The sequence below is a fragment of the Entelurus aequoreus genome, linkage group LG18 (assembly GCF_033978785.1).
Source record: "Entelurus aequoreus isolate RoL-2023_Sb linkage group LG18, RoL_Eaeq_v1.1, whole genome shotgun sequence".
In the NCBI taxonomy this organism is placed as follows: domain Eukaryota; kingdom Metazoa; phylum Chordata; class Actinopteri; order Syngnathiformes; family Syngnathidae; genus Entelurus; species Entelurus aequoreus.
The window spans coordinates 22,610,263-22,628,437 of NC_084748.1; the positions used below are offsets into that span (position 1 = coordinate 22,610,263).

The 18,175-nt window shown below is 40.9% G+C and overlaps 1 protein-coding gene across 1 annotated transcript in view; it reads left to right on the forward strand.

The window, feature by feature from the left end:
- Positions 1 to 2,176, forward strand: part of LOC133633947 (arrestin domain-containing protein 3-like) — a 28,374-nt gene extending 26,198 nt beyond the window's left edge. Inside the window, exon 6 of the mRNA XM_062026789.1 lies at positions 1,750 to 2,176. Within this exon, the coding sequence (XP_061882773.1) occupies positions 1,750 to 1,893 (144 nt within the window). The 3' untranslated portion in view covers positions 1,894 to 2,176. The remainder of the gene's footprint in view (positions 1 to 1,749) is intronic.
- The last annotated feature ends 15,999 nt before the right edge of the window (positions 2,177 to 18,175 follow it).

Genomic DNA, 18,175 nt, shown 5'->3' on the forward strand with positions numbered 1-18,175 from the left:
GTGGAAAAAATAAATAAATGCAGGAAATAGACACTCATTAAAAAAGTGTATTTTGGACACTTTGAATTATGATGCTGGATACTCTCCTCCCCCTCCAAACTGTCCTGCTAGCTTGTTGTTAACATTTTCCCCGATTTTGGATAAATCTATGCAATAAAAGTGAAGGTTGTTATTATTAGATCAGATTTAGTTCTAATAATCTTCCTTGTCTCTTTTTATTTGTTCACTCACAGCGCAAGAAGCTGACAAGCTAATTGCAAATAAACATAATTCAGGTTGCTAAATATACCTCATGCATTTATTAAACACATTCTATTGGAAAAAATATATACGCTATATTGTCAAAAGTATTTGGCCACCTGCCTTGACTCACATATGAACTTGTAGTGCCATCCCATTCCTAACCTATAGGATTCAATATGATGTTGGTACACCTTTTGCAGCTATTACAGCTTCAACTATTCTGGGAAGGCTGTCCACAAGGTTGCGGAGTGTGTTTATAGGAATGGTCGACCATTCTTCTAAAAGCGCATTGGTGTTGGTCAAGAAGGCCTGGCTCTCAGTCTCCCTTCTAATTCATCCCAAAGGTGTTCTATCGGGTTCAGGCCAGTCAAGTTCATCCACATCTTGCTTTGTGCACTGGTGCACTGTCATTTTGGAAGAGGAAGGGGCCAGCTCCAAACTGTTCCTACAAGGTTGGGAGCATGGAATTGTCCAAAATGTTTTGGTATCCTAGAGCATTCAAAGTTCCTTTCACTGGAACTAAGGGGCCAAGCCCAACTCCTGGAAAAGCAAACCCACACCATAATTCCTCCTCCACCAAATTTCACACTCGGCACAACGCAGTCCAAAATGTACCGTTCTGCTGACAACCTCCAAAGCCAGACTGGTCCATCAGATTGCCAGATGGAAAAGCGTGATTCACCACTCCAGAGAACACGTCTCCACTGCTCTAGAGTCCAGTGGCGACAAGCTTTACACCACTGTATCCGACGCTTTGCATTGGACTTGATGATGTATGGCTTAGATTCAGCTGCTCGGCCATGGAAACCCATTCCATGAAGTTCTCTGCGTACTGTACGCGGGCTAATTGGAAGGTCACATGAAGTTTGGAGCTCTGCAGCAACTGACTGTGCAGAAAGTCGGCGACCTCTTTGCACTAAGAGAGGGGTCAGCGAATGCTGAAGCGCAGTCAGTTTGCGTGGCCTACCACTTCGTGGCTGAGTTGCTGTTGTTCCCAAACACTTCCACTTTCTTATAATAAAGCCGACAGTTAACTTTGGAATATTTAGGAGCGAGAAATTTTCATGACTGGATTTGTTGCACAGGTGGCATCCTATGACATTTCCATGCTGGAAACCACTGAGCTCCTGTTTGTAGAAACAGTCTCCATGCCTAAGTGCTTGATTTTATACACCTGTGGCCGGCCCAAGTGATTAGGACACCTGATTCTGATCATTCAGATGGGTGGCCAGATACTTTTGGCACTATAAGTGTATGTATTCACGTCTAATAAATTATAATGAAAGTTTGTGGATAGAACAGATGGACTCGGACTGACGGAATAGCTTACATTTGTTCCCGGATAGCTGTTGGCGAGTGTCTACAAAATCCACACTATTTGCCTGTTTTAACTCCTGTAACGACTTACGATCACATATTAACTTGTGTTCACCTCACTGCAATTTTGAAGATTGTAATTATCACACAGAGCTCCGCTATTAAACGCTGACATCTGTTTGGTTCTAGGTCACTCTTGGTGACCACCTGGCCAGAGATCCAGACATCAAACTTCCCCTAATCGTTCTTTTGGGTTCGTCCAAACCACATCCCAAAATAACAACTGCACCGTCCAAGCCCACGTTGAGCAGTGAAGCAAAGAAATCCTGGTGAAGGTGAAAAAGAAGTTGTATTTTTTAAAATAATTTTGATTATTTGTATGAATTGTGTGAACTAGGCATTTAACATGCACAGAGTGTCTGAAAAGGTGATGGAGATGATAAAACGTATAAAACAGGGGCATCCAAATTGTGGCCACAAAATAAACTCATCTCGGATTAAAAGCTGACGCAAAAGAAAACATTGTAGCTGGCCCAAATACCCCCTAAAATGGAACCTGTAAACCAAAATGGCTGCCGGATTTTACTGATCATTTCTGTGTCACAAATACATGATTTCTTGTAAGATATGTACATTTGTAAGCCCTTAAAAATGTTTAGTTGACTGAATAAAAAAAAAAAGTAACATTTAAGTAACTTGAGTCGGTCTTTCAATTTAGATTAGATGATATACTTATTTGCTTTGTTAGCAACCCCACAAATCTAAGATGTGCATTCAGTCCTATACCACCGTACATTCCAGATGATAAGCTGCTACTTTTTTCCTACGCTTTGAACCCTGGGGTTTATAAACCGGTGCGGCTAATTTATGGATTTTACTTTGCTGACAACTAAAATTCAAATAGTTTTCATTAAGTTTTGTGGCCTTGTGGTTAGAGTGTCCGAACTGAGATCGGTAGGTCGTGAGTTCAAACCCCGGCCAAGTCAATAAAAATGGGACCCCTTGCCTCCCTGCTTGGCACTCAGCATCAAGGGTTGGAATTGGGGGTTAAATCACCCAAATTATTCCCGAGCGCAGCCACCGCTGCTGCTCACTGCTCCCCTCACCTCCCAGGGGGTGGAACAAGGGGATGGGTCAAATGCAGTGTGTGTGACTATCAGTGGTACTTTAAAAGCCTACTGAAATGAAATTGTTTTATTTAAACGGGCATAGCAGATCCATTCTATGTGTCATACTTGATCATTTCGCGATATTGCCATAGTTTTGCTGAAAGGATTTAGTAGAGAACAACGACGATAAAGTTTGCAACTTTTGGTCTCTGATTAAAAAAAGCCTTGCCCCTACCGGAAGTAGCGTGACGACACCGGAGGAAGGACTGCTCATATTTCCCTATTGTTTACACCAGCAGCGAGAGAGATTCGGACCGAGAAAGCGACGATTACCCCATTAATTTGAGCGAGGATGAAAGATTTGTGGATGAGGAACGTCAAAGTGAAGGACTAGCGTGCAGTGCAGAACATATCTTTTTTCGCTCTGACCGTAACTTAGGTACAAGGGTTCATTGGATTCCACACTCTCTCCTTTTTCTATTGTGGATCAAGGATTTGTATTTTAAACCACCTCGGATACTATATCCTCTTGAAAATGACAGTCGAGAACGCGAAATGGACATTCACAGTGACTTTTATCTCCACGACAATACATCGGTGAAGCTCTTTAGCTACTGAGTTAACGTGATAGCATCGGGCTTTACTGCATATAGAAACACAACAAATAAGTCCCTGACTGGAAGGATAGACAGAAGATCAACAATACTATCAAACTCTGGACATGTAAATACACGGTTAATGCTTTCCAGCTTGGCGAAGCTTAACAATGCTGTTCCTAACGACACCTTTTAAGCTAACTTAGCTACGGAACCTCGACAGAGCTATGCTAAAAACATTTGCTCTGCACCTACGCCAGCTCTCATCTGCTCATCACGACCCGTGCTCACCTGCGTTCCAGCGATCGACGGTACGACGAAGGACTTCACCCGATCACCGATGCGGTTGGCGGCCCGGAGACGGAGGAAGTCAAGGTGAGGTCGTTCGGCTAGCACGTCTGCTATCCTCAAAGTCCTCCTGGTTGTGTTGCTGTAGTCTGCCGCTAATACACCGATCGCACCTACAGCTTTCTTCTTTGCAGTCTCCATTGTTCATTAAACAAATTGCAAATGATTCACCAACACATATGTCCAGAATACTGTGGAATTTTGGGATGAAAACAGAGCTTGTTTGTATTGGATTCAATGGGTCCGAATACTTCCGTATCAACTGTTGACGTCACGAGCATACGTCATATCTAGACGTTTTCGACCGGAAGTGTGGCGGGAAATTTAAAATTGCACTTTATAAGTTAACCCGGCTGTATTGGCATGTGTTGCAATGTTAAGATTTCATCATTGATATATAAACTATCAGACTGCGTGGTCGGTAGTAGTGGGTTTCAGTAGGCCTTTAACTTTTACTTTAACGTAAACACACTTAAATTGTGTCTTATTCTTTCTGCTATTGCTTTTGGACGAGTTTGCTCATTGCAGGTGCTGTTGGGTGAATGTGAAGTTCTGCTGTTTTTAAGCTTTGAACCGAAAGTAGAAGTGCCGTTCCGTCTTCTAGTCATCCATAGCATATCTACTCGTACGGATTCTTCATTCATTACTCCAAGCAATATTTGTAAGTTTTACAGTATAACTAAAACAAATCTTACTTACTAAACCGTTCCGTGTGTGATGTCTGGAGGGGTATTTTCCAGAGGTGGGACCAAGTCATTGCTTTGCAAGTCACAAGTAAGTCTCAAGTCTTTGCCCTCAAGTCTCGAGTCAAGTCCCGAGTCAAGACAGGCAAGTCCCGAGTCAAGTCCAAAGTCAAGACTAGAAAGTCTCAAGTCAAGTCCCAAGTCCTGCATTTTGAGTTTCGAGTCCTTCCAAGTCCTTTTAACCACAGACTAATATTTTTACACAGATTGTGTATGCTTTTAAAACGCTGTATTTATTTATGAAAACAAGTGCATTTGAAATTGCAGGAAAAAAAATGGTGCTGACATTGCAATTCATAATAGCACTATTAACCAGTCATTTTAATAGTTTAAACAATTTTAAACATTTAACTCATTCCTTTACAGAATAAACACATTTGCAAAAACAAACATTAACATACTAGTGGTTGTATTTTATGAAAATAACATTACCACAAAGTTGAGAAGGAGCAAAGATCTTCAATATTGGTATGTGAGAATCACAAAGAAATCTTCTGGGGGAGGATGACACCCCTACAGGGGTTTGGTTTACAAACTTTCAGCCCCACCTAAAACAAAATTCACCAGCCGCCACTGATTATGATGCATTCTCATTTTAGGCAAAGTATAAGACAATACTTTCTTAACAGTATAATTGTAACCAGGAATAAGTCTTCAAGTAACAATATTAAAATACTAACATTGTTGGGTAAGACAGCATTTGGTTTTATTCTGAATCCAGTGAAACAGATTGGTGGTTTTAGCTGATATAAAGACTTTCAGGTGTTTATATATATTTAAGTATTTGGCAGACGCTTTTATCCAAAGCGACATACATAAAAAATAGATATAAAACAATCACTGTAAACATTATCATTTAAGGGAAGAATGTAATACAAAATATCAATACAAAGTGTCAAGACAGAATAAACTCTCTGCTGCTGCAGCAACAGAGTTACAGTCTATAGGTCCCTAAAATATATAGATATCTAATGTATTCATACATTGTTTATGTAGGATATACGCATGTATATATAATCTAATCATATTGTTTCTTCAACTTAAAAATAGCTGACCGTTTTTTCCCCCTTCTCTGGGATTATATTCCCAGTTTTGATCTCGGACGTCTGGTCATTTATAGCGTATAAGAATATTATATTACTGTTAAGCAAACTATGAATAATAAAAACGCCAAAACATGTGTCCGTTATCATAGCTACACACATGACAAAAAAAGTGTGTGAAAATCAGTGGTATTCAGTGAGGTAAGATGAATTAAATTTGCTGACAGTTCATTGCTCCTGCCAAATGAATTGCACTGAGTGGAGCGGATCACCACTCCAAGATGGCGGCTCCGCGTCTCGTCTGCGCCAGTAGGCAGTAGCGCTCAATGCTGCGTCTACTTATAAGATGTCTATGGTTATAACGTTAGCAGTGAGTTTACAGCCTCGCTGATTTAACTACACAGCAAATAAAAGTCATGTTACTTAGCCAATAAACGTTATCTTACATTCAAAACTTACCCTTCTTTGTGCAACTTCAAATGTCGAACGAAGTTGGAAGTTGTTGCGTCCCCGTCTGTAATATTCGAACTGCGTGATTTGCATACGGCAATTCGTTTTTTGTTGACCAAGTCGTAGTTTTTATACCCGAACGTAACCAACTTTGGCATAATTGTTTCTCACTGCCGCATTGTTTGACAACTCATGTTCGGTGGTTGTCCTGCAATTGGATTGGATGAGAGCTGTGGGATGAAAACAACGTAGATTTAATTTGATTGGCTGTTGTACTGACAGCACACACGCTGACAAGCAGCACACACGCTTATAGACACAGACGTATAAAATGAAAGATACGGAGCGCTCCCAAATAACTTTTTAAGGTTTGGGTTTTGGGGAAAGTAGCAAGTCATGTCAAGTCAAAAGCCTCAAGTCCAAGTGAAGTCACAAGTCATTGATGTTAAAGTCTAAGTCGAGTTGCAAGTCTCTTTACATTTTGTCAAGTCGAGTCTAAAGTCATCAAATTCATGACTCGAGTCTGACTCGAGTCCAAGTCATGTGACTCGAGTCCACACCTCTGGTATTTTCATGTATATTTGTACATGCTATTGTAATGTCTTGAAGCTAGCTTTGTTAGCATTAGTTAATATGCTAAAACATTATTAGTTAATATGCTTAAACGAGTGTCTGTTAGTATTTTACGTTACAATGGAAATGTTACTGTATTGTTCCAGTTTCACAAAGTATTTAGTAAACTCACCAAGATGAAACCGAATTAGTCTGTTTAGCTGACTGGAGAGCTAGCTTCTGCAGCTAGTGGATTCATGACAATGACGTTTTTTTTGTTTGATGAGCAATTTTACACAATTTGGTAACACTTAAGACAAGGGTGTCAAACTCATTTTAGATCGGGGGCCACATGGAGAAAAATCTACTCCTAAGTGGGCCAGACTGGTAAAATCACGGGACGATAACTTAAAAATAAAGACAACTTCAACTTCAGATTGTTTTCTTTGATTAATAATAAAACAAGCACATTCTGAAAATGTACAAATCATTTTATCTTATTTTTTCTCACCCCTAACCCTCAGCTTTTTTGTAAGGGCCACCGGAAGTTGGCAGACCTGTCAGCGATCCTGTTCTGTCTCCCTGTAATGTTTGTCTGATATTGAATGGGATTTTGAAAATTTTAATTTCCCCTTGGGGATTAATAAAGTATTTCTGATTCTTCCATCCATCCATTGTCTACCGCTTGTCCCTTTTGGGGTCACTGGAGCCTAGCTCAGCTGCATTCGGGCGGAAGGCGGTATGTTTGGGTTTTTTTTACACTTAAATGTTGTGGTAAATAGTATTCTACCTTTTCATTTGTCGTTATTTATACATTCTGAATACATTATTTGATAGTGTTCATCAGTCAACTCATTGGTGTTAATTTTCAATCTATCAAGATAAAAAATAATATCAAAATCAAATTACAGGATGTTATTTATGTAGTTTGCTCATTTTCCTCGACTGGTGCACTAACATATGGTTTATTTTATTTTTTTACATATGTAGCATCATCTACAAATATACAAATAATTGCTATTGTGACATCTAGTGGACGAATTTAGAACAGCAATTTCTTTCATTGAAAATTTCGGCTCATTTTTATACTTAGCAAACTCATCCCACGGGCCGGATAAAACCTGTTCGCAGGCCTAATACGGCCCGCAGGCCTTACGTTTAATACCCCTGACTTAAGGTATGTAAATGAACATTTACAAAATATTTTCGTGTAAATAACTAATTTCACAACATACATACGGCTTATAGCCCGTGATATTTTGTTTTCTAAAAATTTAGTGAGTGCGGCTTACATACCAATGCGCTCTGTAGTCTGGAAAATGCGGTATATCGGATCATTATTTACACTTCTAACCATTGTACAGAAGACCAGTGTCCCCCTTGAATAGCTGTCATACTAATCATACATTAAAATTAATTCTGCTGATCTAAAACACTGTTAAATACATAAATGACGCGTCAGTCAATCTTCATATTTCACCTTATGTAACTAATTGGAGAGGTCAAAACAGGCAAGGCAGCTTGAGATGCATCCACATTTTCTACTCTGAATAAATGCCTACACACACACACACGCACACATACACTTGAATAATTAAATGATAAAAAACAAAATTAATCCCTCACATAGCATAGGATACCGACAGAAAAGGCCCAAATGAGATGAGTAAGGAGTTGTAATCGGCTCCCAAACATTTGAGACTCAATTAAAAGTTTCTTCATTCTGCTAATGACAAATCACATCAGCGATGCAGAGTGTGATTGAAATACAGAAAAGAAGCCACCGAGTCCCTGATTGCTTTCTGAACGAGCGCGGCCATTGCAATCGGTTTAGGAAGATGGCTGCAATCTGCACATGTGTCAGAGGAAGTGCATATTGCATTGCAGCTGTCCATGGCTGACACACAACACCACTAACTTGTCATCCTAACCCTAACAAGAAGAGATAATCAGTCATGTTGATAGGTACCGGTCCTGCGTCTGTGACACAATAACGTCTAAAAGGATGCAGTAAACTAACGATCCATGCGTCTCAGGGACACACCTCATTTTTACCATTAAAAAACAATACTTTGTGAACAACATTTCATGTTTTAATATCACAGTAACTGTCAATAAAACATTGTTGCCAGCAGCCCAAACAAGTGGACTCTTATGCTAGTTAAGCAGCTACCAAACAACTACCCAGTCAATGCGAATTTCATTTCAACAATTAAAGATACAAATTGACAGTAAATAACCCCGGGTTTCTGTTATGACCTCAAAATGTGACATCCGTGTGTGTTATATGTTGTTTTTTATTTATATCACTTTTGGTTCATAATGAGGTAGCCGTTTTGCATCCATGGTAATTTAAAAAGAGATGGAGTGTTATGATCCGTTGCCCGGATCATGTTTTGTTCTGTTAGCTTGACCACCTCAGTTCTGTTTTCAGCACCCCTGGGTTTGTGTTTTGGTTTCCATGGGTGCTGATTAGTTTCACCTGCCTCTGATTAGTGTTCAGGACGCTCACCTGCTCCTGGGCACTAATCAGAGAGCTACTTATTCCTGTTTTTCGCCACACACTGTCTGGCTGTCATATTTGCTTCTATGCAACAAGTTACGTCGTCTACTTATTTAATTCCTTTACGCTAAGCTTTCGCGCTAGCTTCCTTAGCTTTGCTTCCCGTGCGATCGGCACGCTGGTTTTATTTATTTTGTGTTGAAGTAAAACTTAATCAGGTATAATTTTCTGATAGGATTGGAAGTATGTGTTTGCATTTGGTCACATAATCCTTTAAAAGCAGTCTTCTACTAAGGTGAAAGTGCACTTGTCCAGCCGCAGCGCTGCAGAAAGTTCCTAAAAAAGTGGGAATCCCGCAAAAATGTACATGTAGGGTTTAGGAGGAAGATTAAAGGCCTACTGAAATGATTTTTTTTTTAATTTAAACAGGGATAGCAGATCCATTCTATGTGTCTTACTTGATCATTTCGCGATATTGCCATATTTTTGCTAAAAGGATTTAGTATAAAACAACGACGATAAAGTTCGCAACTTTAGGTCTCTGATAAAAAAAAGCCTTGCCCCTACCGGAAGTAGCGTGACGACACCGGAGGAAGGACTGCTCATATTTTCCTATTGTTTACACCAGCAGCGAGAGAGATTCAGACCGAGAAAGCGACGATTACCCCATTAATTTGAGCAAGGATGAAAGATTCGTGGATGAGGAACGTTAGAGTGAAGGACTAGAATGCAGTGCAAGACATATCTTTTTTCGCTCTGACCGTAACTTAGGTACAAGCTGGCTCATTGGATTCCACACTCTCTCTTTTTTCTATTGTGGATCACAGATTTGTATTTTAAACCACCTCGGATACTATATCCTCTTGAAAATGAGAGTCGAAAACGCGAAATGGACATTCACAGTGACTTTTATCTCCACGACAATACATCGGGGAAGTTAGCTACTGAGCTAACGTGATAGCATCGGGCTCAAATGCAGATAGAAACAAAATAAATAAACCACTGACTGGAAGGATGGACAGAAGATCAACAATACTATTAAACTGTGGACATGTAAATACACGGTTAATAATTTCCAGCTTGGCGAAGCTTAAAAATGCTGTTGCTAACGACGCCATTGAAGCTAACTTAGCTACGGAGCTAACGTGATAGCATCAGGCTCAAATGCAGATAGAAACAAAATACATAAACCCCTGACTGGAAGGATGGACAGAAAATCAACAATACTATTAAACCATGAACATGTAAATACACGGTTAATGCTTTCCAGATTGGCGAAGCTTAAAAATGCTTTTGCTAACGACGCCATTGAAGCTAACTTAGCAACGGGACCTCACAGAGCTATGATAAAAACATTAGCGCTCCACCTACGCCAGCCAGCCCTCATCTGCTCATCAACACCCGTGCTCACCTGCGTTCCAGCGATCGACGGAAGGACGAAGGACTTCACCACGATCATCCGTGCGGTCGGTGGCTAGCGTCGGCTAGCGCATCTGCTATCAGAGTCAAAGTCTTCCTGGTTGTGTTGCTGTAGTCCGCCGCTAATACACCGATCCCACCTACAACTTTCTTCTTTGCAGTCTTCATTGTTCATTAAACAAATTGCAAAAGATTCACCAACACAGATGTCCAGAATACTGTGGAATTATGAGATGAAAACAGAGCTATTTTGTGTAGTATTCAATGGGGTACCGATACTTCAGTTTCAATGGTTACGTCACGCGCATACGTCATCATCCAAAGACGTTTTCAACCGGAAGTTTCCCGGGAAATTTAAAATTGCACTTTATAAGTTAACCCGGCCGTATTGGCATGTGTTGCAATGTTAAGATTTCATCATTGATAAATAAACTATCAGACTGCGTGGTCGGTAGTAGTGGGTTTCAGTAGGCCTTTAAAGACCTTAGCAGAATCTGGAAGAAGGTCCACACGAAAGGACAGAGGATAGGGGTTGTAGGTCACCGGACCCAAATCGATCACAGGAGATTGGTTGACTAGTCAAATAAATAAACTGAGTGGTATGCAGGCTGTCCGGCACCAAGATTTGACCCACAAGGAGAGGGGGTCTACAAGAAATGGTATATAAACACAGTGTTCCGACAGGACAGCAGAATTAAGAGATTTGACACCCTTCTTCTCCTAGAGCTGCAGCTCTAGTCCGAGGCTCGCAGAAACAAAATAAAGCTTTTTATTCGACGGTTCCTCTTGGCGTCTCCTTGGCTCATCACCCATCACACGAGCATCAAATATACAACAGTATACTGTATGATTTATGCATTTAAATCATTGTCTCACCTGCACCTTGCCTCCGGAGTTCCTGCTGCATTTTGGGAGAAAGACCCGCGCACAACCATGCGACCACGACGTTACATGGAGAGTGGAACTAATACAGTATGTACTGCAGTAGGTGCCCATAGGTCTCTTTTAGGTGTGAGCACGTCCTGTTCCACTCAGGAAATGTGAGAAGCAACAAGCTAATTCATGTATTCACTCTCCTTAAACATTACCTGCGTTTTCCAGGTTAGTAACGTTGTGAAGTAACGCAAAAACAAATGTTTAATAATTAAACATCCCAGAACTGAACTGTGATATAGTTCAGTGAGCGGTATTTATGTTTTTTGTGTCCTGGGCATGACGTTAAAGTGCATCTGGCAGTGGAGGCTCCTCTATGGGGTCTTGGGGCACGAGGAGGTTGGGGCAGCATGGCGTAGTGGGTAGAGCGCCCGTGCCAGAAACCTGAGGGTTGCAGGTTCGCTCCCCGCCTCTTACCATGCCGTTGTGTCCTTGGGCAGGACACTTCACCCTTGCCCCCGGTGCCACTCACACCGGTGAATGAATGCTTAATGAATGATAGGTGGTGGTCGGAGGGGCCATAGGCGCAAATTGGCAGCCACGCTTCCGTCAGTCTACCCCAGGGCAGCTGTGGCTACGAAAGTAGCTTACCACCACCATGTGTGAATGAATGATGGGTTTTTAACATGTAAAGCGACTTTGGGTACTTAGAAAAGCGCTATATAAATCCCAGGTATTATTATTATTATTATTAACCCCTTTACTACTGTTACCCCAGGTGGCCCTTAGCAAAGGCCTAGTACCTGACTTCCCCCTAGCCAGGGATACGGTGAAGACCTCAACGGCGGAGCAGGCGGAAGAGGATAGATGTAAGAACTACCACAACGGCTGCGATGGCGGAAGAAGGCACCCCCACATCCATGTGGGTCCAGTTATGGGGACATAACAACCCAAGACCTCAACGGTGGAACAGGCGGAGGATGATTGCTAACCCTATGGAGCGTCACAACGGCTGGGATGGTGGATGAAGGCTGCAGCAGAAAAGGGTCCCCAGTCGTCTTGGACTCCATGCCACTGGACCCTGACCCGGATCTGTCAAGGATCGTGTGGTGACTGTCTGAGCATCAGTCTCCCCACGTTAAACAAAGTCACGCACAGGCATCCTGTTGTGATCCGCTGCGCGGATCGTGTTCTGTTTGGGTTTTCGGGTCACTTGTGTTTTTCGGTTAGTCTTGGTCTCCTTGTAGTTTCTGTTTATGCACCTCTGAGTTGGTTACCAAAGCAACTTATTACTTTCACTTGCCGCTTGTGTTCCCGACGCGCACCTGTTTGTCATCACTGACATTATTATTTAAGCCTGCCTTTCCAGTCAGTCTGTCTTGCTTCCTAGTTTGTTTCCATACAACAGATGACGACTTTTGTTTCCTGCTCTGAACCTTCTAGCTCCCATGCTAAAGGCTCTGTTTACCTTCTAGCTACCACGCTAGCTCCTTTTGTTTCTGCCTTAGGTGCTATGAGCATGTTTTTGTTTGTTCCAGTATAATTTATTTCTTAAATAAATAATTTCTTACCTGCACGGTGTGTCCGAAGCCCTTCTGCATTCCTGGGAGAACAACACCCGCATCACCATGCGCCCAGGTTGTCACACATCCTCCATAAAGGGATACACCCCTACCAGGAGGTTCGTCATACTCGTTCGAGTGACCGCCGATGATGATGATGATTTACGTTTAAGTAAGTTAAGAGTTTAGCACTACAGTGCAGTTTTTCTTTAACCATAGAGCCATTGTTTGGACGCAAGCGACACCCAGAGGGCCGCCATAAAATATCTGTTTCTCAGCTGGGGTCCGTATGGGCCGCCTCGGTTCTCAGTTGTAATATAATTTTCCACCACTTGTGGCAGTAATGACAATCTCAAACAAACAGGGAAAGTCTGGCGCGAAAGTCATGGAGAAGTTTCTTATGCGCAAAAATTACGACTAAAGTGGTGAAGTTTTATTTTCATTTGCACTTTAATTTTATTGGCAGTTTATTTAAGAAACATATTCATTATTCATTTAGTTTATTTATTTTAGCACATAATTGAATGCAGGTATTTATTTTTTGTCAGTTATTTGTTTCCCTCCTTATGCAGTATATTTGGTTAGAACTTAGTTTTCTAATCGGCCCAACCTAAGCTTAAAGTTGTTGTTAAATAATATTTTTTGTGATTAAAACCTGGTTTTATATCTGTATTCTGGATAAATGCCCTTTTGTTATCTCGCACAAGGTTATTTCTTGCTATGTGTAAACATATTATGGACTGAGTGATGTTTATACATATTTTGTTTGACTATAAGTATACTTCCCAAGGATGTTATCATGCCTAAATTAACACTCAGATATGAATGATCTGCACTCGGATATGTAAAATGTTTTTGTGACAGCACGATATGGAAATGTGACTAGGCATACCATTATGATAGCTAATGTGCTATGGAAACGATTCATGTTTTCGAGAATCTGACATGAAGTTTTGAGAATATTTGTATTTGGATTGTGAATTATAGAAAATATGCATTGTTCACAATGTGTAATAAATGAAAGAAACCTCGGAAGCAACAAGCCAGTTTGTGTCTTCACTCTCCATCACCTGTGTTTTCCAGGGCTTAGCTAACGAACACAACTTTTTTGCTAACGAGCCTGTGACACCTGTAACATGTTCACTGCTCTAGGTTGTGCTCATTCGTGTCAATGGTGTTTTAATGTTTTAAGGAACATGCTGTAATGAAATAAGAAAGCACTCCGTTGGCAGTGATGAAACATACTTGGAATGGCTGTCGCTGTTTTATGTTCACACGGCGTATGCACGTACATGCTGCTTCACACGAGATAGTAAGCAGAACACAAAAATGCCACTGAAGAGAAAGATAAAACTTATTGCTGGTCAGCAGACTATTGCTGCTTCCACTGATTAGACACGTGATAGTACTTCAACATCGCCTGTACGTACTTCTATATCTTCTACTTGTGGGGCGGTATAGCTTGGTTGGTAGATTGGCCGTGCCAGCAACTTGAGGGTTCCAGGTTCGATCCCCGCTTCCGCCATCCTAGTCACTGCCGTTGTGTCCTTGGGCAAGACACTTTACCCACATGCTCCCAGTGCCACCCACACTGGTTTAAATGTAACTCAGATATTGGGTTTCACTATGTAAAGCTTTTTGAGTCACTAGAGAAAAAGCGCTATATAAATATAATTCACTTCACTTCACTTCACTACTGCGCCTGATGCAAAATAAGTGCATCTTCTTTCAGCATCTTCCTCCTAAAGTGAACTCCACATTACATACAAATGTCTGCACTTTTAGGATGACAATTTAATATAGTGCAACATTTGCTGTACGGACAACGCAATAGGAACGTCTATTGTGGTTGAGAATGTTTTATGTATCAAAATCTTCACTTTTATTTATATTTTTTACTACGAGTTGTTTTCAGTTTAACTTTACAAGTTTATTTTGGTGACAGTTGTATTTTCAGATTTGGAGTTTGGTTCATTTCAGATAAATGTTCAACATAAAGGAATTAATCCGTTAATTATAACCATATCATACCATACCACCACCAAAGAAATTTGATACAACTATGTTTTTTTAAATAAGCATAAAACATACAAAGAGAATGTCTGCAACTTTTGACGGCAAAGCAGACAGCAGACAATAAGGACACCGTTGGTAGTGTTTCTTTCCATGATTATAATTAATCATTACAGTTATTAGTTACCGTATTTTTCGGACTATTAGGCGCACTTAAAATCCTTTCATTTTCTCAAAACTTGACAGTGCGCCTTATAATAATAATAATAATAATGGATTAGATTTATATAGCGCTTTTCTAGACACTCAAAGCGCTTCACAGAGAAGTGAGAACCCATTATTCATTCACACCTGGTGGTGGTAAGCTACTTTCATAGCCACAGCTGCCCTGGGGTAGACTGATGGAAGCGTGGCTGCCAGTTTGCGCCTACGGCCCCTCCGACCACCACCTATCATTCATTCATCATTCATTCACCGGTGTGAGCGGCACCGGGGGCAAGGGTGAAGTGTCCTGCCCAAGGACACAACGGCAGCGATTTGGATGGTAAGAGGCGGGGAGCGAACCTGCAACCCTCAGGTTTCTGGCACGGTTGCTCTACCCACTACGCCATGCCGCCCCTTTAGGGCAATATAAATAAACATTGATTGATTGATTGATTGATATATTTGTCAGTAAACTCGCCATGAAAGCGCTAAAACATACCGGTATAGTGAGTTTATATTATTCACCCAAGGAACTTTAGTTATTAGAGAGTTCCGGTCGGACGGTTTTTCACGGGACACATTTCACGGGACACGTTGTTATTGCAGTAGTGAGCCACAGATGAGAAGATGTTGCTCTGTTATTGATTAGAGTAAAGTCTTAATGTCATTAAAACAGTTAGCTCCAGCGTTTGACACTTCTTCCACTCCCGTCCTTGCACGCTACACCGCTACAACAAAGATGAAGGAGAAAAGACGCTGCCGAAGGTGAGCCACGTAAATAAGACCGCCCACTAAACGGCACATCCTGAAGCGACTGTCATAAAGCGGCTTGAAGATGATCTGTAAAACATAATCTATGCAACATTTTGACCAAAGAACCACCATTACATGTTATGTAGACCACAAGGAAGAGTTTTCCATTTGGAAAAAATAACAATATGACCCCTTTAATGCGCCCTATAATGCGGTGCGCCTTTTGTATGAAAATCGACCTGACTAGACCCACTCATTGGCTGTGCGCCTTATAATTTGGTGTGCCCTATGGTCCGAAAAATACGGTATATTGAATAAATCAGTACAGCAATTTGACAACGTGCTTCTACTCCCATCTAGGATGAGTAAAACATCAATACAATAATTGTTTTCAAATTTGTGTTAAAATCCTGTGCTGAACACTTACAACACCAGTAAAAAATTGAAAGTTAATTCAAAATTATTGAAAAAAATCAGCCTCGAAACATAACTTTTGCCGCAACTTTCTGAAAAATCTGCCGCAAATTCAGGCATTTTAGGCTGAGACAATCACAAAGAAATCCCGGCTGGAAAAGAAGTAGTGCCATTGCCGGAAATGTACATTTATTGCGTTAACTTTGGCAGCCGTAGATATTTTATTAACTTTGAGAGCGTTACTGTAGCAGCTTTATCTACTTCCTTCAGAGTCGTGCATAGAGAGTAAGGACAACCCAGTTTCAAGCGATCTCATCAATGATTGGTCAAAAGGCACTCATGTGACTACCGGGTGCCATTTAACGCACCAGTTTGAAGCCGCAGCTCAGCGAAACTGCACTTCCTCAATTTACATTACTTTTAATTGAAGAGTGTTTGCCAAGTGTAAACATGCCCTGTTGTGCGACAATGCGGGTGCACCACTCGCATAAATTGCAGCAAGCAATTGCAAACGTTTCCAGAAACCCAGAAAGGACAAAAATATGGGAAGTGAAGGTTGGCCGGGTAGACTGGAGAGTCAGTAACAAGTTTCCTGTGTGAGGTAAGCAAGTATATACACATGGGAAACCTTGTATATCGCAGTGAACAGTGAATTAAAACACTTTGCCTGACAAAACTTTGTTAAAAAATTGCACCTTTTCTTCGTACGTTGCCAAATAACACAAGCTAATACATATTGCAGTAACAAAAACAGCTTTAGCTAAGTATTCAAGTTAATATGGTGATAATAAAATCAGTTGACATACTTCAAACAAAAGTCATAATTTCTCCGTAATTGTTAGTCCAAAGCTAATGAGGATTTCGGCAAAATGAGGCTAATACATTTATTTTTGGTCATTGTGTATTAGAAAGCCGATGGTAACTCAGCACTCCTTGAATATACTGTAGCGGTGGATTGCCCCAACATTATTATATATCGTAATTTGAAGAGATAAAAGCGTGATTTATTGTAAATGTATGAGCTGGAGTATTACAACTATATTTTATACTTATTATTTTGGTTTATTTAGTCAGGAAAACTACCGGTAACGTCAGAACGACTCAATTGCATGCTCCCGGGCACAGCAACACAAGACTGAGGCACCAAACCTCTCGTTTAGTTGTCCATACTCTCTCTTTACGCGACTCTGTCTTCTATGTGATGTTACTGACAACTAATGATCAGTTATTTTAGAGTACTATTTATCATCACAATAGATTCGACCAATTGTTGACTACTGGCAAAACCTTACGAATCATATTTGACTATGACAATACTTTGTCAAACACAGCCCTGTTGTGTACAGTATGCCAATCAAGTGACACATTTCAGTGAGGAACAATAACAGGTTGTCATTTCTTTTTCCAAGCGATGGACCATTGAAATGGCATCTTAACTGGTCTTTGTAATAGATCTGTGCAGTCCCAAATTTGTTCAAGCGTGTCTTTGGAGAAGGTTCTGTCTCCCCAGGATTGGTACTTGGACATTTGAAAAACAGAGACCGTGGGTGTGTAACAGATCAGTGAGATAGGACGAGGTGAAGAGCTTTGAAGGTGAGAACTTGAAAGTGGATACACTGAGAAACCAGAGGAGGCTCTTAACGATGTTAGATGTGATCACCAATAGTGTCTGAGGAGACGGTCATGTCCAAATGTTACATGATATTGCTGTGATGATCTCGAGCAGAGTGTTTTCAGTACACGTAGTACAGTTTAGTGACATTTTTCATGACAAACTGACTGACCACCGACATCCTAAACTCAGACCTTCTTGCTGACATTAAAATTGTCTACAAGGTTAGCGGCTGGCTGCCTTCCAAAGTGTGTCAGCCTGGCATCTGGCGGTTCATCCTGCCTGCCCTTTAATCAGGCCACCCACTGAAGGTATATCCTGCTCCATGTCCGGCGTAGTCAACAACTGCTGCAAGATAATTAGCGTGATAGCAGGACTCCGACTATGAAGCCCAAAATGGATGCAAAAAAGAAAAAAATTG